The following is a 22,827-nucleotide window of genomic DNA, read 5'->3' on the forward strand; positions in this document are numbered from 1 at the left end:
TTTAAATATAGTTTTAAATATAATACTTGCAATGAAAACTTTATATTAATCTACATGTATAAAAATAGAATGCAATTTTTGTTAACAATGATTTTATTTTCAGTAATATATTTTTACATACGTATAGAATTTATCGTTATCTTTAACTGAAACAAAATATTTTATGGACTAGTATTTTTTTCATCAGAATTAAAATACATAATTCTTCTGAGAATGAGTTGTTTTGTATCTACAAAGAAAACAATTTTCTTAGAGTGTTACATTAATTATTATGGTAGCCCAGGAAGCTAATCGTTTTTTATATATTTTACAAACAAGATATAACTGATTCTATACATATTTTACTTTATAAATAATCTAACATATAATATTTTTAATTTTATACATTGTACTTCCATAAAATACGAAATTATCGTATAGAATTTGTTTAATTTAATCACTATATATTTGTAGTAAGTTCTAATTACAATCTATTGATTGGTAGAATAGGATATAGCCAGTTTCAGAACTTTTCTGAATATCTGATGTAAGTCCGTAAAAGTCTTCTATTGTAGATGCATCAATTTTCTAAAATGAAAATTTAGTAATATAAATATTTATATAAAGATAAATAATTCTTACATAATGTAAATACTTATAATGTAAATTATAAGACTTACATCAACCATATCATCATCAAAAAGTAACCAGAACCCATGGCTTTTTACTATTGAAATATAGTGTCCTCGGTTAGGCCCACTGCCACAATGTATCACAACTGCGACCAAATCATATAATCGATCCGGATTCACTGCATCATCACTCTATAAATTATTATATGCATAAAAATATAGATTAGAATGTTAGAAGGTTAAAATAAACAATCAAATATGTCGGGTTTACATTAGAATTAGAGTTAGGGGCGTGAAACGAATCTTCGTTCAGACTACACGATGTCGTTATGCAATAGAGAAGACATTGACTAGTGCAAATACGATTATTATAGAATTGGACAAGTAACCGTGGTAATTAGATACTCGAGGAACTAGTGACAATGATTTTAGGTTCAATAACGAATCCGCGGTCTACGGGATGATAGATGAACATACTCACAATATCTATGTCGAACTCTTTGTTAAAACGTGGAATATCCACCGAGCGTACAGACACAAAGTAACTCGCTAATACGACCTCACGAGAGAATGACTTTCCGTCGCGATGATGCTGCGGAGGAAAACTATGATGGGGTGTGTCTAAGGACACGAGATCATCGGATTCGTCGAGGATAGCCTTCGTTCAGAAGGCGAGGGAAATTGGCGTTGCTGCTAATTGTTCAATCTCCATATCGGTGGTTACAAAAAGATGCTAGCCGCCCTCGAGGGAAGGTTGCTAGTGGGAGACGTCGTTCGTGGAAAAATAGGTCTTTCCTGTCTTCCCGTAACTGGGACAAAGACTGTTTATCTGTTTGAAGGATTTTAGGTAACTAGATTTTAGTGTTTATAACGGCCCTTGGGTTAGCCGATCGCGTACTGCGGAGACGCGTCGGCATCTGGTAAACATCATACCCGAAGAATAGGATCTGCGTGTGGCGAGCCACGGGACAGAAACTGTTGGAATGTTTACTGTCGCGTGCCGCTACAAATATTTCTTTTAAGGAGAGCTATAGAATTACTTCGTACCTTTGTTAGACAAAGCGTTCATCCCGTGACCGCGGCTACGTTCGGCGACTGGCTGTCGCCTTGAGCCCAAGCTCACTATCACAAATCTCAAACAAATTCAATCGGATCGAAAGACGATAATTGTTTAATTACGCCTATGATAGAATCTAGATTACAGTGTTAGGGGATTATCCCGAAATTCCAAAGGGGAGGCTTCAATGTCCTTTCATCTCCGACAAATATATAACAATTGCAAACTACTTACCGTATTAAAGAGCCGGAGCTCTAGAGGAAAAACTACCCTGTGAGAAACTTTTATGTGACGATTATATTGCTCCACATATTTAAATCTCTTTAGATGCAATGCTAGTATCATTGGTAATTTTTTAACCCTCATCCGTTTCTAGAATAAAGGAGTATTGTTAAATTCCTTCCTAAATTTTATTAATTGTAAAACTTTTCTCCAAATACCTGAGCTTCTTGATAACTACTACAGTGATCACATTTGAATTTGTTGTCGCTACAAAGTGTCTCAGTATTTGAGAAACATCTGAGGCAGTGTGTGATTGAAGTATTTTGGTCTACATCAACTTGTAAATCAAAGAAATCCTCATCTTTGCTAGATACAGTCTCACAATTAAGGCAGCGTGTTTCTGATGTCAAAATTCCTTGAAATATTTCATGAACCCATGTAGGCTCTGGTGGTGAACCAGCGTCACCTGCACCACATTTTCCTCCTGTTGGTTTGCTTTGACTTCTCTCCGCTGGAATATCAGACACATAAAATTAATATTGTAAGGATCTGCTATTATATACATGTACGTATGCATGTACATATGCAAAGAAATTTGCATACCTAAAATAATTTCATTTATGTGATTTATCAAAAAATTTAAAAATTCATGTGCATCCTGTTGCATATAATTATCAAATTCCTCTGTAAAAAATTATATACATACATTATAAGTAGCATGCCTAAACATTTTAAATACTTAAATATTTTATAGAATACAGGGTGGTTGGTAACTGGTGGTAGAAGCGGAAAGGGGGTGATTCTACGCGAAAAAAGAAGTCGAAAATATACAATAAAAATTTTTCGTTCGAGGCTTTGTTTTCGAGAAAATCGACTTTGAATTTTCGCTCGGTACGCGTGCGGTACCTTATAACGGATCTCACTGTAGATCGTTGTCTCGATGGAAAAATTTAAAAAAAGGAAAAAAAGAAAGATTAAAAGAAAAAAATTTTTATTCTATATTTTCGACTTCTTTTTTCGTGTAGAATCACCCCCTTTCCGCTTGTACCACCAGTTACCAACCACCCTGTATATCATTATAATTACAAAATCAATTTTTATATTAGAAATATGTCTTCATATTAACCTTTCTCTTTTCTCAATCTGGCAATAAATTTTTTTGGAGCAATAGATCCAACTTTCTTTTTTTGAGTTGCAATACTGTAGAACAAATCTGCTAAACATGTTAATAATGTTTCCTTGGTTCTCTTATTTCTAGCTTTGTATTCTAGAACTTTTTCTCTAAATGGTCGACAAAAATATAAAGCTTGTAGTACAGAATTACTATAACAGGTATTTCCAAACTATAATAATATAAATATTAGTATTAATAATTTTAATACAGAGAATAAAAAAAACAATTTTATAATTTTTAAATATTTCTACAATTTATTATACTTACATTAACTAGACCAAAATAATGTTCATTAGGAGGAAATTGATCAGAGCCAATATCTTTCTCCAATTGTGATATATTTGTACCCTATAATAATTATAATATATAATACATAATCATAAAGAAGTGATAGCGATAATAGAAATTTGCAAACAAATGTTTTATAATTAACATATACATATACATAATATAATTTATAACACTGGCATATAAATAAGCTCTGATGAAATTTCTTTAAATCCTAACATGATTTTAGAAATAGATTCCTAATTTTGTATAATTACAAGTTATTTCTTATTTTATTATGAAATTCATTTAAAAAAGATATAGTGTATGACAATTTAAAACAAATATAGATGGAGTATAATTGATGGTATTCATATTGATGTCACACAATGACACAAAGTTATTAAATATATTTATTGATTATAAAATTCATTTCAACTTACCATTTTATGATTTAATAACTGTTACTGACCACTGACAAGCAAACAGCATGGATTTTGATGACGGAACCTCCATGGTATTCTAATTTACAAATTTATTGTTTAAATTATTATAATTGCATAGTTGTCCACGTTTTTTTACGATAGAAATGAAAACAACAATATTTCTTATATATGTTCACGTGTGTTCTTCGACGTTTTCATTAATATATACTCTGAACGGTACTTGTCTCGAGTCTCGATTAAATTATTAGTTTTCACGAAATTATCAGAAGTTATTGATGTGTGCTCAAAAGCATTAAAAAAGGTATTGATGTTGATTCCTGAAAGCGGTTTTTCAACGAAAGATGTCTCTACATAGGAAATATATTCGGTTATTCGGCACTCTACAAACAATTACTTCATGATAAAATCTTCTGAATTTGATATCCGTGGTTTTATGATCGCTACTTCTGTAGTTATTTCGCGCCAATTTTTTTAGAATTTTCGAGAAATAACAGCTCAATATATTTTTATGATATATTGTATTTTGTATACGTATATTGTATTTAAATGATACACATAGAAATATTGTGTGTTTTCAGATATATTATGAAGTATGAGCTCATTTCATGTAACTATTAGCATCAACTTGAAGAAAGTAGAGCGTTGATGTTATACATATGTCGAACGTAATTGTATTACTAATTAAGCTTTTGAAACGTAATTGAACATTAAATAGAAAAAAGAATAAAATAAAACGTTATTAATTTGTGTGATGGTCTTCATCGAGCTGTTTTGTTTATAATTTTCAAAATACATGTTTTTTTAAACATGTCTCAATTTCATTATTATTCAATGTATAATTATGAAGGAAAAATGTTATTGACAATATACATATTTCTATTTTTATAATCATTGTAGAATGTCACAGGTAATATATGAACAAACATGTTCTTTTTATTATATGATCTTATAAATCATTTGAATATTTAAGGAATATTCATGTATTTTTAAAAGTTTGGAAAATTGATAATTGTATATAATTTTGATTCATTTACTTACATAATTCAATCCATTTTTTATAAATTATTTTAAAGTTACATTTTTAAGTAAAACATCACAATTCATATAAAAAAATATATAAATATTGAAAGGAGTTATTTTATATACATTTTTCTATATTTATTGTAGGAATATGGATGAAGAAGTTCAGCTTAATATTCATAAAATTCCAAGCAGCAGGATGATAGCTTGTAAGGGTATAAATGTATTAATGGATTCTACTATACATTCCTCTCCATCTTCTTCTTCTCCATTGCGACGGAAGTCTGTAATTCCTCAAAAAATAAACAGTTTTGCTTTATCAGAAAATGATGATGAAGCAGAACGTTTGGCTCGTCGCCGAGAAATTACTGATACTGTATCATCCATTTCTACAAGTTTAAATGATAGAAGACGTTCTTTGGGACTTGGTTTTCTAGTGAATATGCCAGCTTCTCAAATGGCAGAACGTATATCACAGTGTATAAAACTTGGTACAGAGAATAAAATTAACACCAAAAATGCATTTAGCTTAGAAATGATTGATTTTATGACATATATGATTAAGAAAAAAGATGCCAACATGTCTAATTTGCAAGTAGCTAGTACATCTTTGGATGTAAGTACTAAAATCTATGGATATCGTGTTGATGGTGTACATATGGATATACTCAAAATGATTGGTGGACTGGAAAAACAAGACAAAGACAGTAAAAATCAAAATAATATGGAAGAAATGGATTGTCAAGAAGCAACAGAGAATAGCCAAGATAAACGAAAGCAAGAAAAGAGAAAGAAGAAAAAAAATAAACAAACAATATTTGCCACTGTAGAAGCTTTAAAAACGAATGTTGAAACTGAGAAACCTTCTTTAATAACTATGGAAGCAGATTTACAAACCACAGATATGTTGTATCAAGTGATGTTGCCAAACCATGCAAATTCCAAATTTTATCTACATCCTTATAATGATATTTTAATAGATACAGTAAATAGCAAAGACTTGCAACATAAATATACAGGGTGTGATATTCCAGAAATAAGAGATCTTTCAGACATGCAAATTGGTGCTCCTTTATTCTATTTTGATTTTCTTAGTTGGACAATAGATGAACCAAATGAGGTAATTGCAGAAGAAAATAATGAGAGCAAATTTCAATTTGATCTTGATGATAACTCAGTACATGACAATGAACATGTATCTACTGGTATGAATTATTTTGATATTGAAGTGACAGAAGAAGAAAATGTAGATAGATGTGCTATTATACCTAATCAGGTAGAAAATATTGTGGATTTTTGTAAAGTTTTAACTAATACAGTATCATCAAAAGTTTCAGAATATTCCTTTATTCAAAAAAGCTTAAATATACATTGGGCTGGCCCATCTCACTGGAAAGCAACTAATTTTAAAAAAACTTTATTTAGTAATAATTTTGAGAATCTATGTCGTCAAGCACAAGCAAAGAAGAAAAATAAGGAAATGGAGCTGTGTTATGATGATAAAACGATAGAAAACATGAATACTAAATTTTTACCAAGTCAGTTAACTAAACTGCATACTAGAACTGTTAAAATAGAATGGAATGAAGAAATATTAACATTACCTCCAGATAAACATTATGATATTGTACAAGCTAGTAAATTATATCTTCATACAACAACACTTAAAAATTCAAGAAATGCAAATAATATGAATGTTACTACTTTATCTGATAACATAGAAAATTATAATTATATAAATGCAAATGATATATCAAGCCATTGTTCTAACAACCATAATGAGGAATATGAACAAAATAAAGAAAATGATACAGTTGATAATGATATACAATATGAAAATGAGGGTATATTTGGAATACAAATGCCTTTTACTGGAGACAATCTAGTTGCTATACCAAAACTCACAAATAAGTTGTCTATTGCTTATTGTGTACGTCCTAAAAAAGTTGACATGAGACAATTAAAATATGCTATTTGGAAATGTTTAAAAGATAATACAGAGAAGGATGTACAAGAAACAGAGAGTAGAAAAACGATGCAACAAGATAGAGGTAACAAAATGAATAGTAGTAAATATTTTAGTGATATTTATAAAGTATTGCCAGATATATTAACTAAAACTAATATCGAAGCTTTAAGCTTTCCAATTTCGTTTGTATCTTTATTGCATTTAGCAAATGAAAAAACATTAAAAATAAATTCTTCATATGACATGACAGATCTTATTATAGAGCAAGGATAAATATATTTATATAAAACTAAAAAAATTATAATATTTATAATTACGAGATTATAAAAAATGATATAAAATAAGAATTGAATATAAATTGAGAAGATTATGTAATTAACAATTAAATAATATCTTGCTCTGAATAAAATAGATATATGTGTGTTAAATGTTGATTAAGTTTTATATTAATACAATATTGTCATAATGCGCAATAAATTTATTATATTTTCAACAAGCCTAGTACTTGATTATTTTCAATTTTATACTAATATTCTCCGAAATTCTTCTATTGAGTGACAATATTAAAAAAGTAATGTTAAAGGTAAAAAAGATTATATGTAAAGAATGAGGTTTATAAAACAGCATGTATTTAAATTTTAATAGTGCATGCAAAATTCCTGCAATACCATCTATTAGATACGTATTATAAATTGTCCAACGAGTTCAGTTCACGGTCATATAAACAGATCTGTATATTGCTATTCAGGTATCAAACGGGTGCCAACCCAATATTTGTGAAGCATCAAACGAGTACTGGTACGTTCATACGATGTCAAACGGTTATCGATACTCGATGGCTTCATGAAATTCAAACTGGTATCGATTTTTTGTGAAGTATTAAACAGGTTTTGATTTGATACAATATTGGTTTGGAATTACTTTAAGACTATTGCATCTAAAAATGATACCAAATACGTAAAATTTCGAAACGTATCTTCTATTGAGTACTTTGGATGAATCGGATTGATTGAATATGATTAATAGCAGATTTCTATTTCCATGAATAGAATTACGATCAAATAAGCAAGTCTCAACATTCGCTAGGGGAAACTGTCACAAAATTGAGTCGTGACTGGTGAAAAATCAACATGCGAGGTTTTCCTATGTGCATGCGTGATATGCTATGTTTTAGACAGAGATAGAGATACTCTACTCATCTCTGTCTATCTCGCAAGAATGCGGACTTTGTTGACCTTCCATGTTGATTTTTTCTTTAACTAGACACGACTCAATTTTCGGACGGTTTTCCCTAGGCTTCAGTATATGAATGTCGTTTACCTAATCTTCTAATAGAAGCCTGCGATATTAATTCATTTCTAGATTATAATGTTGGCAAACCTGAAATCGCATTGAATGAAAAATTGATGAGCTGTGGCCGCTGTGGGTATCTGCAGTGCGCGTTGTCTTGTGTTGTGAATGTTATTGTAAATAACTTTCAACTGAAAGCTTGCTGCTTGGCCTATTACTCCTAACCGTGAAAATGTTTACGCAGAACACTTAAAGTCAACGTGTATGCGTTGCAATTCCGTGTTAAATATACATGAAGAAGAGCTGCATTTCAATAGAATAGACGTCGTTCTGTCTTGACGATATAGTCGTGTTGCTCATAGAGCGGGAACCATTAAATATTGCACAATGGCAGATTTCGATGCAATTTATGAAGAAGAAGAAGAAAATGAACAAAATTTGGAGGAACAGTACGTGAAAATGGTGCCAGATCCTATAGTTATTCGCGGAGCTGGCAATATGACTGTGTAAGCAAATTTCTGTTATCCTTTATATTTTTTACATGCATAAGCTCAGTATTTCATTTCAAGAACAAAGAAATCAAAGCTGTGAACTATTTTTGTACTGAGTGTGATTTTATCTGTATTTACGACAATCCTACTTTTGTATTAAAAATAATACAATTAAAAATATATAATGTAAGACATGATTGCAGGACATAAAATTCAATAAAATTTGTTTTTTATGATTTTCCTGTAATCTTATTTTTATAACAAAGAGCTCAAGCGGAATAATTTTTTGTGTCGTATAACTTGTGTAAATTACTTATAAGTGAATTAATATACTAAAATTATAAATATTTATTTTAGATTTGGACTTAGTAATCGTTTTGATTCAGAATTTCCAAATGGCTTGGTATCTCGTATTGCTCCAGAAGAATTTAAAGCAACTATTATGAGAATAAACAGTGTATTGAAAAAAACATTACCGGTTAATGTTAAGTGGTTATTTTGTGGTTGCGTTTGTTGTTGTTGTACATTAGGATGTTCTCTTTGGCCTGTTATTTGTTTGAGTAAAAGGGTAAATATTTAATCTTTGTAAAAAATATACTTGTTTTGTGTAAGTTTCTATCTATGATGAAATTTTGTAATAAAACATATGAGGGCGCTTGTAGAAAAAAGGCCTTATAATCGATTTTTATGGGACTGTTTTATGGGATATGTTTTAATTGCTTTGTTTATGTCTATAAACAATTGGAAGTTGGACTCAGATCACCTTCAAAAAGATAAAAAATGTTCAGAAGTGAAGAAAAATAGAGAAAAACTTGAAGTGTTGTTGCTAAAAAAGAGAAATTTATATAGATCGCTTAAAGATGGCATCATGGATAAATTACTATCATAAGGGCAATGTTGGCTAACTTACACTAGCTAAAGATTTATCTAGTCTAAACTAATATACCTATATGAACCATTGCAATGAACATTTGAGTGAAAAGCCCCCCTCCCACACACACACCTTAATAAAAATTTATATTAAAAATGCAATATGTATTTATAAGAACTATTACATTTTTTCTCAATTTTTCTTTTTTGGATGGTTTTATTTTTTTTGGAAATGATCTGGACTCAAATTCTCAGTCTTTTTAAATTAATTAAATTAAAGCAAATCCTATTAAAGTAGATGCTGAGACCCCTTTTCTGTAAATTAACCAATATATGAAATATAAAATGAGATATGTAATATATATATATAATAATATAAACAATTTTTATCTTACTATTTATAGACACAACATTCTTTAAATAAATTATTAGAGTGGGAGAATAGTAGACTATATCACACACTTGGATTACATTGGAGATTAGCAAAACAAAGATGTGACACTTCATCCATGATGGAATATGTAAGTAAATATAAAGATAAATTAAAATTGTTATATTTTTATATTTCTTGTTTTAAGATTTAATCTTAATTATTTAATTTGTATTACAATTAGTTTCTCTATTTAAATTCATAGAGATCAAATCTATTATTATATTATCTATTTCTTAAGGAAGGACACATATACACACAAATTTACTTTTTTGATTATGTGAATAGTTGAAAGCTTATTAGTATAAGCAAGCTTGTACTTTTAGTTACATCATCGTCTGAACTAGTCTTAAGCATAAATCCAATATTTATGTATAAACACACACTTATTTGTTTTCACCTTCTATATTTCAGGTTCTTTTAATTGAATTTATTCCAAAGATACCCATATATAAACCTGACTAAAGAAAAGATCTGGATACTTGTATGACTTATGCACATAATAAATTAGTGCAACTCTAAGATGTAAAAAGCCAACAGCTTCTGGCTTAATTGTAAAATAAGAGAAATTAAGTGTCATTACAGAAGGCACTTGTGGGATGCTTATTTTTGTAAATATTATATGTAGGATTGCACAGTACAATAATGAGATATGAATGCGGATCAGTTATGATATATTAGTCTTATTCCCTAACATCTATCTTAACAGGTACAAAATCACAACAATTTATGTACTCATCTTTTATAAAAAGAGATCGATCTGCTTTTGATTTTCAGTTATTTAGTGAAAAAGAATATTAGCAAATATTTATCAGTTTGCACAGAAAAAATTACAAATGGGATTATAAACGTATTTTAAAAGCACTGCTTGATATCTAGTTTACTAGTCATTAAAACGTAACTATTTTGAACAATTTTTGTTATCTTGTTAATAATTTTTTAAAACCTACATTTCAATTAGATATTAAGCTTTCAGGTAAGAAATTAATCTGATATAGTACAACGAATAGTTTACAAAGTATTTGTGATTCAAGGGTGAGAAATAACTATCACATAGCCCTTATACTATTAAAAAATACAAAATACAAATACTCGTTTGTACATATTAATGTATACAATATAAAAACTTGTTTTGTCTATAGGTTGATTTCTTACCAAGGTGATATTAGAGAATATGATACATACAAATATGTGTCTGTTTTACTTTTTGACATGAATTTAATATAATTTAAGATGGTAAACATATTGTTGCTATCAAGAGATGATGATATTACCTTCAATCGAAATATAAGTCTTTTTACGTATAACGTGGGATAAACTATTTTGCATTAGAAAAAAAGGAAGAATTAATTTTTTTGATTATTCATAGCCAGTTTTACAGAGAATGACTGGTTTTGAAAAAATAAAAATACAATCACTGTACAGTATTAAAATTCATTCAATTATCAATCATTACATTGTTTACTTAAAATTTTAATGAATGTTTTTGTTCTGTAATATTGTATATCACATTATATGGTTCTGTACAGGCACTTCTCTATATAGAAACTCTATTTTATAAGCGAAAATTTTCGTTGATACATAAGAAATAAAAATAAGCTCTGGATATAGATATAATGAAGTATAGAAAAATTGTAGAAAAATGGATAGGACATATGTTAGAAATTTGGAAAGCATTAGAAGTATTTTTCTTTCTATTCAGTGGCTGTGATTGAGAATACAAGACTAGTTTTCAACTTAAACATATATCCTACATATGTCTCAAAAATCACATACATCTGAGTTTCTAGCTTAATAAACACAATAAATATCTTTCTAAGGGATGTACTTAATTTGCAAAATTATCAATTATGATGCTTCACATTATAACAGTAATTTAGTATCTGTACAATAATTCATGTGAACACCAGTTTGGGAACATAATTTTTGACTTACTAATAAATAAATATAATGATTATTTCATTGAATATTATGAAACAGTAGAAGCTGTATTAGTTAATAATATTATTCCATTCCAAATTATGTGAGTTATGTAAATTGTTGATACTTCACTTGAGATGTACTGTGCAATGGAACCATGAATGTAAATATCCTTGATGTTTTGTGTGTTTAAAAAATATAATTAATGTAGAATTGTGCAGAATTGGTAACTGTAACAGTCAACATGCTTTTACACTGTACATTAGTAATTTATATGTTTGTAATTATCAATGCTTATTCATTCGTTTTACTCCTTCTTTCCCCTTTTTTATTTGGATAGTGCAAGTATTTCTTAATGTTTGTAAGTATATGAACTTAAATGTTCTAAAATCTGTGTTTTGATAAACAAAACATTGAAAAATTGTTTACAAATAAAGAGATATAGATTTATTTTTTCATTAATTGATGTTACTGTATTTAATAACTCAATGGAAATTAAAAACTGCATTTTTATTTTCTTCACACAAACACATATAAGTGGAATGCATAGTTAATTTCTTGAGTTGTACTTTTTTGTAGATAAATTGTATTGCATATATTTACATATGTGATTGTAAATATGTTAAGAAACTTACATATTTAAAAGGTAAAATGCTATAAATAATTAATAATTTTAAGGAGGAGAATTCCATAATGAAAAAATAATAAAATTGTTTTGAAAAGTACATTGGATTTGACGAATTTACTAGTACATGAAGAAAAACATTATTGTTAAAAAGAAATTATTCCTTGAAATATAGGTGAACTTATTTACATATTGGTATTATCATAGACGATAGAAAGGATTGATGTGAAAAAGACAGAAGAATATCAGATATGAAGCCAATTTATATAATATTCTTAGGCAGATACAAAATTTATGAAACGAAGGGGATATATTTTTGATAGGCAGAACAAATGATTAAAAGTAATGTCTCTAGGAATGTAATGTCATCTTTGTTGTATTTACCATAGTACATTAAGTGTGTTTCATAAGAATGTAATAAAGAAATTTTTAGAAAATTGTTGAAAACAAATAGAATCTTATTTATTGAACCTAATGAAATAAGTTTTCAAAGAAGTATAGAATACATAGAAACGTTAGAAAGCTTGTTATGAATAATATATATGATTTATAAAATATATGATTTATTACTATTACAACAAAAGAAAAACAGTGTTCAATGTTTTTACAAAAATTACTATCAGTCTACTATAATTTTAATGTGCCTTTCTGTTGTGGATTATCTGAATTCTATATGTATACACTATATACAGAAAATATATTGCAAATTATATTTCCATAAAATGATGATAATTACTACCCAACAAATATATCTAATTATTAAAATAAAAATTCTCATTAACTAACTCTGTCTTTTGTATATCAATATGTATTAAATTTTTCATTATATTAATTTTACATTTAACTACTGCCTATAACTTAAATTAATAAATAAAACTACAACTTAAAAAATAAACTATTATTTAGACCTTTATTAAAAATTCTTTATCAATAATTCGTTGATAAAAAAATAAAAATTCTTTTAGTGTATATCAGATATTTTTTAGCTCTGTTAAAGGAATTTTCTTTCAAATATTATTTTTTTTATAACAAATACATTATTTTACAATATTTAATTTTCTGTATAAGAAACCTTTTCTTATATGTATAATAATATTAATTTCTTCCATTTTATCATATTATTGTGACTATAGTTTAAAAAAGGAACTTGTCAGAAAGTTAAAAAAAGTATACATATATACATATATATTATACAAACTCTCATTAGTGGATATGTAGATCTGTATTTAAGTGTACACAAAATGCAGGTCTGTTTCTAGTCATATATAAGTCTTATAAGCTGTTATCTGCATTGAAATGATATTTGCTAAGAATAATTCTATGTTATGATAATTGACGACAGGTGCCTTTGCAGATCTTAATGAGAAGTAAGACATCATTATTAGTCATGGTAGTGAAAAGGTGTTTGACAGAAGGTGGTATATAAATTTTAAGTAAAAACATATTTTTTGAGGCTTTCACGGACTAAATTATCACAATTAATACTTAACAACATATTATTTGTAATATATATTCATCACTAAAATATGTAAAATATATATTTTTAGATATTACAGTATAAAATTTTGTTGTATCTTCATAAAGTACATGTATATGTATACAAATGGTTTCACTTACCAATATAAATCTGCAATCCATGTTAATGTTAAATGTATTGCTACAATCAATAGAGTCTACTGAAATTTCAGTAAAAGATGAAGTCAGGTGAGAATTTTATAAAAATTGTGAAATGTAATTAATTAAAAATATAATTAATAAATAAAGATTATTGTATGTTTCCATCTACATGTTTATATTTGTTATATAGTTCTTACATTAAAGGAAATTTAACATGCCCATTACCAATAACAACTTTGGATTTTCTCTACAATTTTTCACAATCCGATTTAGAAATTGTATGGCCATGTGAAATCCGTTTTTACTGGTTATCATTACAACCATTTGTTAAATTTGTACGCTTTTTACTTGGCTACGTAACACCATTTATTATAATGCTCGGTGAGTAAAAAAAAAAGAGAATAGTTTTCCATCTTACTATTATATGATATATATATATATAAAGTTAATATGATTTATTGTACTGTAATAAATAATTTATTTTTCACATAGGTGTAATGTTAAATACTATTTCTTTTGTAATATTAAGTACACCTATACTTTGTGAATCAAATTTGTCACTTTATTTAAAGGCACTTGCCTTATCTGATAATGGAGCATTAGTATTTAATTATGCTGTAGGTATTGCAAAGTCACATTTTATATTTGTTAATAATCTTTTCATGGTAAGCAATTATATTAGATAATTACATATATCTTACGCATATAATTAGAAACTCAAGTTTATCATTTTTTTAGGCTAGTAGATTTCTATGCAGTTTGAATTCTATTACTATGGAATTCTTTCAATTTACATCTACTTGGCTAGTTGTAGTTCTCACATGGACACGAGTATTTGCTATAATGTTTCCTTTTGGAATATATGGTCATTATAACAATTCTTCGGGAACAATAACTATTACTATTTTGATATGTGTCAGCTTTATAATATCATTAACAAAATTGTATTCAGGAGGTAAAAATTCAAATTTCAGTACAATGTGTTATGTCAGAAATGTATTTCACTTAATTTACAGGCTACGAAACAGACAGTGTTTTTGAATTTATACCATGCCAAAAGAAAATAAAACCATGGGGTAGTGCTATGTATTTTTATATTGCATTATCAACTTGGTTACCTTTACTTTTTATATTTATTGGAAATATTTTACTGATTATACTCATGAAAAAAACTGAAAAAATTCACTGTCAGTTAACTCGTAAGTAAATTATTTAAGTAGATTTGTGTAATTAAAGAAAAACGAATACATTTCATGACGTTATTTCTTAGAAAATTTCAGACATAAAACAAACAAAGTACATCATACTTTTAGAATATTATTTGTAGTATCAACTGTTTATTTAGTATTACTATTACCCCTTGGTATAGTTGAAACTTTGGAACTTTATTGGGATGTCATTTTGATTAAATTTCCCGGTACTGAGATGAAAAGAAAAGCGGAATATATACACTGGTATAGATTTTAGAATATGCGTATAATATATGCTTGCTCGTTATTGCGTATGCGTTTAATATAATTGATAACTTTGTATCTTACAATTATTAATTATTTTTCAGGTTAAAAGAAAAAATGTTATTAAAGTGGTGCCGCGGTTTATGCTTTCATATATATCATTGGAATTTTGCAATTAATTTCTTTTTATATTGTCTGACAGGTGAAAAATTTAGAAACATAGTCATACAGACATTAAAACGATATAAAATTGTAATCTTTTCAATCTTTTCTAAACATATCAACAAATGTATATTGTGTTCAAAATATCCTACACATTTAAAACCCGCACAGTCTCCGAACGTATTACTAATAAGAGCTATCACGCTTGGTGAACATCCTACCTCTGGAAGTGTTTCTGCGCAAAATAATAGTACCACTATTGCAAACACTTAATGTAAAGAATATATAAATCAAATTTATAAAGACTGTTAGCATTAAACATTGCAAAAATGTTTGTATATCCACATATTTTTATTGAATATGTACACTGTTATATATTTCATGTCAAATTTTATCACTTTACTTATATCACTTTTGGTAGGAGTATTTTTCCTTGTTTATATTTTCACTAATTTTATTACATATTTTCATAATTTACAAAACTTGAATTTTCTATTACATATTTCTAGAAAGTATATCATATTATTAATATTATGTATCACATTAAATAATTTATTTTACACACATGATAAAAATGATGTATGTTCTTCTAAAAGAGATCACAATGACCAATCGATACGAAATTTGAGAGAGAGAGAGAGAGAGAGAGAGAGAGAGAGAGAGGGAGAGAGAGAGAGAGAGAGAGAGGGAGAGAGAGAGAGAGAGAGCACGAGCGAGAGAGAAGGGGAGGGGTGGATCCCAAATTTAAAATTTTAGCTGTGGCTATTTATTAGTTTTTGAGTTATTAATAAAAGCTTCCGATACTATATATTGAATGGTGTCTATATAGATGTTGCTAATTATTAATCAACCGTCTTCGCTGATAGTTGTTCTCTGGTACCTATTCTCAATTGTCGAATAGCCGATGATGCAATAGCGATATCACTTCAGTATCTATACGGTGTCCCCCGTAAAATAGGTTATTGTAGCTTCAGTTGTCCAAAGGATGTTTTATTTTCTATTTAATTATTTTTTGAACCGATTAAGTAATCAAATACTAGCCGGCCGCTGTAAGGCGACAGGATATCTTTATATATAGTTTGATAACTAAGGTTGATCGCTGGTTATGTAGTGCACACACGACACGCAAACACGCACACACACGGTATATTAACCCGACATTTTACGACCACGAAGATTAAAACGTAACTTAGTCTAAAAACAGCGAACGGATTTTAGATAGGACACCGTATACATACTGAGGTCGATATCGCTGTTGCGTTATCAGCTACTTGACAATCAGCACTCGACATTCGACGACGACTACTACAGCGAAAACAGTTGCTATATATATGTATAGCATCGAAAGTCTTTTTATCAATATTTCGGAAACGAATAAGTATAAATAAATAAATAAAAATTTTTAAATAAGATCTACATCCCCTTTCCTCCCTCAATCCCTTCCAAATTTCATGTCGATCGACCACTGATTTCTTTCAGAACTAGAGCCAAAATAATTACTAATGCAACCGAATATCACATTGTATATGCTAAAAATAAGTTTAGAAACTAGAATTTTCTACTTTATGTTCATAAGAATGAAGATATAACAAACTATAATTATTATAATTGTGTTTGTTTAAATTCATTTTATAATTCGGATATCTGGCTCCAATATAAATTATAAAATTGATAAAATTATTGCTTGCTAATACTGCAATTGAAATCTTCTACGAAATTTCCAAAAATTTTAAAATAATTTACTACATATTACAACTGAAGAACATCTATTTATATGCACACACGTTTTAGAATATATATCTTCTTTTTTTAATTACTAAAATATGCACAAATTTGGTTTGCAAATATGTTTCATTGTAATAAATGTGTAATTAAGTATTTACATTACTATATGCGATATTTAACTATAATGAATAATTTAAATTTGACATACTCAGATTCTATATATATGCTCAGTATATGTGTAGTATATGGATATTGCATATTCATATACTAAACATAAATCGAAATATAATTTAAATACATATTATAAAATACAATTTGATATATGTAACATATTTAAGTATGAAGTTAACATACACATGTATATCAATAGAAAAATTGTTGTTACCTTTTTATTACATTTACTAATTAATATGTAATTTTGATCATTCTAACATAATATAGGATACGTTAAACAGAATAATTGTTGAAACAATAATAGTGAAACATTACAGGTTTAATTATAATCCTGCATTAAATTTAGTAAGTTTTAAATATTTTATGTACATATGAAAAAATATAATTATTCGTTTTACATGTTAATTATATTATGTTGCATATTGTATAAATATTTATTTGTAATTATTATTTATTAAACAAATATATTAACTTATTAAATTTATTAATAAATCTAGGATTTATCTACACTTAATAATCAGTTAGAGAAATTTACAAATAAATGTTATTCAAAAATATTGATAATAGAAATGTTACTTTCTCTATTACATAAGTAATAACAACTTAAATAAAGTTTAAATTATAAAGGCAAATAGGATTTGCTGAAATTTGATATTGAAATATCTCAATTTCAACTTTGTGCGTAATTATATTGAAATTTCTGTTAAGAAATAGGAAATTATTACAAAGTTTCATATATACATTTTTTCATATTTTTGCACTAAGTGCATTTTAATTTACGAGATGATCTCTCTAGTTAAGCCAAAGACAATATTGCTGACCATTTCATAGATATACATATTATCTTATCATTTGTCATTACAGATTACGTATATGTATTGACGCTACACGTATATAACACCAGAAGAGCGTTAACGTTAACATCATTACCAGGAATCGGTACCGCCTCTGTTTAGGAAAGAGGCTATCATGTGTACTTATACATATACATATATGAGATGATAAACGATTGTACATGCTTGGATGTACGATTGGCAGCATTGTCTTTAACTTAATTAGCAGAAGAGTCATGCTGTATAAAAATATATATTACACAATTAAGGAATAATATTAATGCTTGATATTTGAATACTTTGACGATGGTAAAATACGTTTTATTTGTATTACTAATTTTCTTCGGGGAAAATAATATTTAAGACATATCTATAAATATTAGTGACGTAAAAATTAGTTACTTTTGAAAAAATTGAAAAGTAATATTACTCTATCCTTTTGATGGTAAAAAGCTTCAAAATGTAAATCTTTCATTTTCAAAAATCCAATTTAAAAATCTAGTAAAAATATGTTCTTGAAATTCTTTCTTTCTCTTTCACAAGGCAATGCATACTTGCATATAACTCAGTCTTGTTGTAAATAGAAATTCTACAAATTTAGTCTCCATTTAGTATCTATGACTGAATAAATTCTAAATTTTTCATTCCCTGCTTCATGAAAATACCATTACAAAAATATTCGTAAGAATAAAATTAGTAATATAGAAATCACTGACATGTAATCATTTATAATACGAGAAAACATGCGAAACATTAATTTTCCAAGTGTAAAGGAAGATTGCATGGGATTCTATTTACGTAATTTACCGGAAATTGTCCTTTTCGATCTTTACACTCACCATATAACCAATCTTGTGATATCCTCGATAAAACTGTAATTTTTTCTCCTTCCTACAACATATATATGGATATATAAATAAAATGAAATTAAGATAACTATTATACAGTAAGATTGAAATATGTAAGTGTAGTCAATATGTAATCAGTAAACGTAATGGGATTTTTCATACTTCAGCAGTACAATAACCTTGATAAAAAAAAGTGCAGATGAGCAAAATAATTAATTTTTAATGATAATAAATAGCAGGAGAAAATAGATCGTCGTTATTCTTTTCTGCATATTGAGAGAATATTTATATTAATTTATATTAATCATATTAATTATAATAATGTATATTAATATAAGAATGTAATGTAATATAAGAATGATGTGTAAGCGAGCAAATGATAATCGTCAATTTTGCATCAAACTAACTTACATCAAATACTAAATCTTCTGATGTTTCACCTTTAAAAGGGTAGATAGCGGTAACTATATTGTCTGGGACACCAGGCAATGGTACTTTTATATCAATAAAATTAATAGGAAATATTCCTTGTTGATTTCCTACTCTACCCTCCATCCAATCTTCGTTAATTTTCTTAATTAAATATATTATATCACCTTGCTTGAAAGGCAAATCGTCCGCATGTATTAATGGAAAATCATATAGAGCAATGCCGTAAGGTTCTTCATTGCTGACCTAAAAATAGGACAATACTAATTATTTTGATAAAGCAATAAGTATGGAGCGAATTATAATTACTTACTGAAAGATCGTTATTTATTTCTGCTAAATATTCCAGAGGTGGTGCAGGTGGTGGTATTGTGGGCATCGGAGGTGAAGGGTTATCTTTAGAATCATTTTGCCATGAATTAGATAAATCTAATGTCATTGGTTTAGCAGAAGGCACTATTTTGTTTGAACATCTTGAGTCAATTTCGATGTTGTTAATCTTTTGCTGTATTTTCGTTTGTAAAACTTTTGGAGCTGGGGGTTTGGGTGGTTTCGCGCGAATTATAGTTGGCATTGATTGAGTACTTTTCAAAGATGTTTGATTGAAAGATGCTTGGTTATTTGTATTAAAAGCAAAAAAGCTTGCATCCCCCACATGTTTTACAGATTGTAACGTATTATGATTAGTTATTTCCAATGGTCCAAATGGATCCGTTATTGAATTAATTTTCCATGGATCATTTTGTGATGCTTTTTTATTAGATATTCCAAAAAAATCAAAATCATCTTCAAAGGCACTTTCTGTTTGAGATGTGTTCCCACTACTTGTAAATGCAGATGGATTTGAGTTTCCATCACTGCCAAAGCTATCAATGCTAACACCGTCACTACTTGATCGAGTCGTAAATGTTGGAGATCCAGGTGGACTAAAATCTATTAGACAAATTGGTCCATTTGTGTTTTCTGATTGTAATATCGTATTGTGTATTTGACTATTTAACTGTGTTATGCTTGAATGTTCGCTTTTCTTTCTTCCGAAAAGATTAGTCAAAAGTTCTGTAGGCCTTACCTATTCGAATACAATATAAACAGCATTAGATAATGTTTATTAACTGTAAAATGTTAATTTAATAGACGTCTACATACTGGCTTTTTTGACTTTTCCTTTTGTGTATGCGAATAATTTTGATTAAATTTTGGCGGTGGTGGCCGAGGTGGTGGCTTTTTCTTCTGAATAGGTTGTTGCATTAACGAAGATCCAAAAACATTGTTTCTATGAATATCAAAAGATAATTAAATTTTGTAATGAATTCGATAATGTTTGAAATCCTACATAAACTTATAACATGCGCCTTGCATGAAATCTAGTCATTACATCATATATAATATACTTACATTTGTGTAACGAAAATATTTACTACGGAAATGGCAAAAAGTATAAAGAATCTGTATTAAACCACATAATATCGAACTTACGTGCTATTCCAAATAATGTTTCTTTGTACCGTCGAATTTGGATTAATCGGTGGACGAGGGGCAGAACGTGTAGGAATTCGCATTTCTGAAAGCAAACCATGAAATGAAGCAATACCTCGGAAAAAAGTTCGTTGAGATCTAGTATTGCAGCATACAATGCACGAACAGATACTTATTCTATAGATTCTTTTCTATACATTCATGCACACAAATGCAAATACGTAGACACGAACATACAGGGGAATTTACGAAAAACAATACCCGTATTGACAACAATGAAGCTTCTGCGTTCCGATTATACGCCCACTACCAAGTGTCAGATATCTTTTGACGCGATATGAATTCAGAGGCGCCACGATAATAATTAAAAATTTCACGAATGGTAGTGTACATTGGATTTGACGTACGAATGAAAAACATGACGTAGTAATGAAATTTAATTATAATTTCAAACATATGGATAAAAAGTTATATTTGTATTTTATTATATACATATGCTTTCTTCAATTAAACAGATCAGTTAATTTTCTTCGAGTGATGGTTATTACTATCGGCAGGTTCGTACACAGTACTCACCTGTTTTTACGTTTGCAGCCATTTTTCATTCAACACGATTGCAACTATATCTTATATTACGATGTGATAATACGTTTAAAAGAAATTGATTAAACAACTAACTTCTACAGTCCTATAGGCGAATAATTTATATATCGTTGGAAATATTTTGTTTAAAGATTTAATGTTAATAAAATAAATAAACAACTGTTTCTTCCTGTTTCATTTTGTTATTTTTTAATGATTTCACTTGCCAAAGAAAATGAATCATTGTACCAGTAACGTTTCATTTTTGTAATTAAAAAGGACCCGTTTCTCCTTATAAATGTTATAACTACCAACGAAACTGTTCCTTAATTATACGCTTATCGTTTCTCATGTGTATAGGCATGTGACTGCTTTAGAATTAGAACAATTACCAAATAATTTATGACGTATCAAGCATTTATTTGAAATTTGCAAAATTACGATTATAGATTACCATTAATGTCCCTAGATTTTAAAGTTTCTAGGTACGTTAATTTTATTACAGTGGTTATACTACTGTAATTTGCTCCATTAACCTCTACGATAGTTTAAATTGTTATTTATTTTTCGTAAATTTGATCGTATAATATAAAATATATCTTTTTATTTGTATCTCCTAGTATTTACAATATTTCAGTAAGTTTTATATTTTACTTTATATTTTACTTTAAGTACATGCATACATGTTTTAATTTACATAATATATTCGTACGCAATAACTCCTGTTACTAGCGACATCTGAGTCATATGCAAATTACAGATTTTGCAATACCGAATTGTACAAAATGATAAATAAATCTTTATACATACTCGTTTTATCGTATGTACGTATATGTAATTATTTTCATTATTTAAAAAATGTAATAAAATATTTTGTTATTAAATGTCTCGTTGAAAATAATGCATCTGTAAAAATAATTGAATCTACTACTTTATTTATTACTGAATGAAATATTTAGTAAAAAAGATTAGAACTAGATGGAAATATGATTTTCTATCTATATTTTCTAGAACTTTGAGAAATTTAGTAGTTTCGCAACGTTTTGATTTGACCATCTTTTAATACTTCAGTTGCTTTAAAGGAAAGTATACACGTATATACATACATGCATACAATTATATTACATTTATATAT

The 22,827-nt window shown here is 28.0% G+C and overlaps 5 protein-coding genes across 9 annotated transcripts; 3 read left to right on the top strand and 2 right to left on the bottom strand.

The window, feature by feature from the left end:
- Positions 1-75: 75 nt before the first annotated feature.
- Usp12-46 (Ubiquitin-specific protease 12/46) lies at positions 76-4,047 on the bottom strand. Of its 2 annotated transcripts, XM_033327310.2 has the most exons (8): positions 3,775-4,044; positions 3,332-3,412; positions 3,017-3,233; positions 2,494-2,574; positions 2,109-2,401; positions 1,903-2,040; positions 660-803; positions 76-567 (listed from the first exon to the last, which is right to left on the bottom strand). In XM_033327310.2, exons 1-8 carry the CDS (start codon positions 3,775-3,777, stop codon positions 460-462), a joined length of 1,065 nt encoding a protein of 354 aa, XP_033183201.1. In that variant the 5' UTR covers positions 3,778-4,044; the 3' UTR covers positions 76-459. The 2 variants fall into 2 exon arrangements, with proteins under 2 accessions (XP_033183201.1, XP_033183210.1); XM_033327319.2 differs by lacking the exon at positions 2,494-2,574 and having other exon boundaries at positions 3,775-4,047.
- A 13-nt stretch (positions 4,048-4,060) lies between these two features.
- LOC117153330 (condensin complex subunit 2) lies at positions 4,061-7,247 on the top strand. 2 transcript variants are annotated; one of them, XM_076620338.1, is made up of 3 exons: positions 4,061-4,078; positions 4,356-4,684; positions 4,945-7,247. In XM_076620338.1, the coding sequence occupies exon 3, from the start codon at positions 4,949-4,951 to the stop codon at positions 7,037-7,039; it is 2,091 nt and encodes a 696-aa protein (XP_076476453.1). In that variant the 5' UTR covers positions 4,061-4,078; positions 4,356-4,684; positions 4,945-4,948; the 3' UTR covers positions 7,040-7,247. The 2 variants fall into 2 exon arrangements, with proteins under 2 accessions (XP_076476453.1, XP_076476452.1); XM_076620337.1 differs by lacking the exon at positions 4,061-4,078 and having other exon boundaries at positions 4,196-4,684.
- Positions 7,248-8,146: 899 nt separating this feature from the next.
- On the top strand, positions 8,147-11,206 carry LOC117153815 (cysteine-rich hydrophobic domain-containing protein 2). Its single transcript, XM_033328212.2, has 4 exons — positions 8,147-8,562; positions 8,905-9,115; positions 9,822-9,938; positions 10,262-11,206. Exons 1-4 carry the CDS (start codon positions 8,444-8,446, stop codon positions 10,310-10,312), a joined length of 498 nt encoding a protein of 165 aa, XP_033184103.1. The 5' UTR covers positions 8,147-8,443; the 3' UTR covers positions 10,313-11,206.
- A 1,769-nt stretch (positions 11,207-12,975) lies between these two features.
- LOC117166720 (uncharacterized) lies at positions 12,976-16,433 on the top strand. The gene is made up of 7 exons (XM_033350962.2): positions 12,976-14,096; positions 14,200-14,390; positions 14,502-14,674; positions 14,748-14,964; positions 15,026-15,208; positions 15,280-15,463; positions 15,568-16,433. Exons 1-7 carry the CDS (start codon positions 13,996-13,998, stop codon positions 15,896-15,898), a joined length of 1,380 nt encoding a protein of 459 aa, XP_033206853.2. The 5' UTR covers positions 12,976-13,995; the 3' UTR covers positions 15,899-16,433.
- On the bottom strand, positions 16,258-22,088 carry l(3)05822 (SH3 domain-containing lethal (3) 05822). 3 transcript variants are annotated; one of them, XM_033350943.2, is made up of 6 exons: positions 21,687-22,088; positions 21,111-21,195; positions 20,781-20,907; positions 19,948-20,703; positions 19,617-19,880; positions 16,258-19,248 (listed from the first exon to the last, which is right to left on the bottom strand). In XM_033350943.2, exons 1-6 carry the CDS (start codon positions 21,706-21,708, stop codon positions 19,111-19,113), a joined length of 1,392 nt encoding a protein of 463 aa, XP_033206834.1. In that variant the 5' UTR covers positions 21,709-22,088; the 3' UTR covers positions 16,258-19,110. The 3 variants fall into 3 exon arrangements, with proteins under 3 accessions (XP_033206834.1, XP_033206843.1, XP_076476454.1); XM_033350952.2 differs by lacking the exon at positions 21,687-22,088 and adding an exon at positions 21,372-21,529; XM_076620339.1 differs by lacking the exon at positions 21,687-22,088 and adding an exon at positions 21,277-21,514.
- Positions 22,089-22,827: the final 739 nt, after the last annotated feature.

This window comes from Bombus vancouverensis, chromosome 7 (assembly GCF_051014615.1).
Source record: "Bombus vancouverensis nearcticus chromosome 7, iyBomVanc1_principal, whole genome shotgun sequence".
NCBI classification, from domain to species: Eukaryota; Metazoa; Arthropoda; class Insecta; order Hymenoptera; family Apidae; genus Bombus; species Bombus vancouverensis.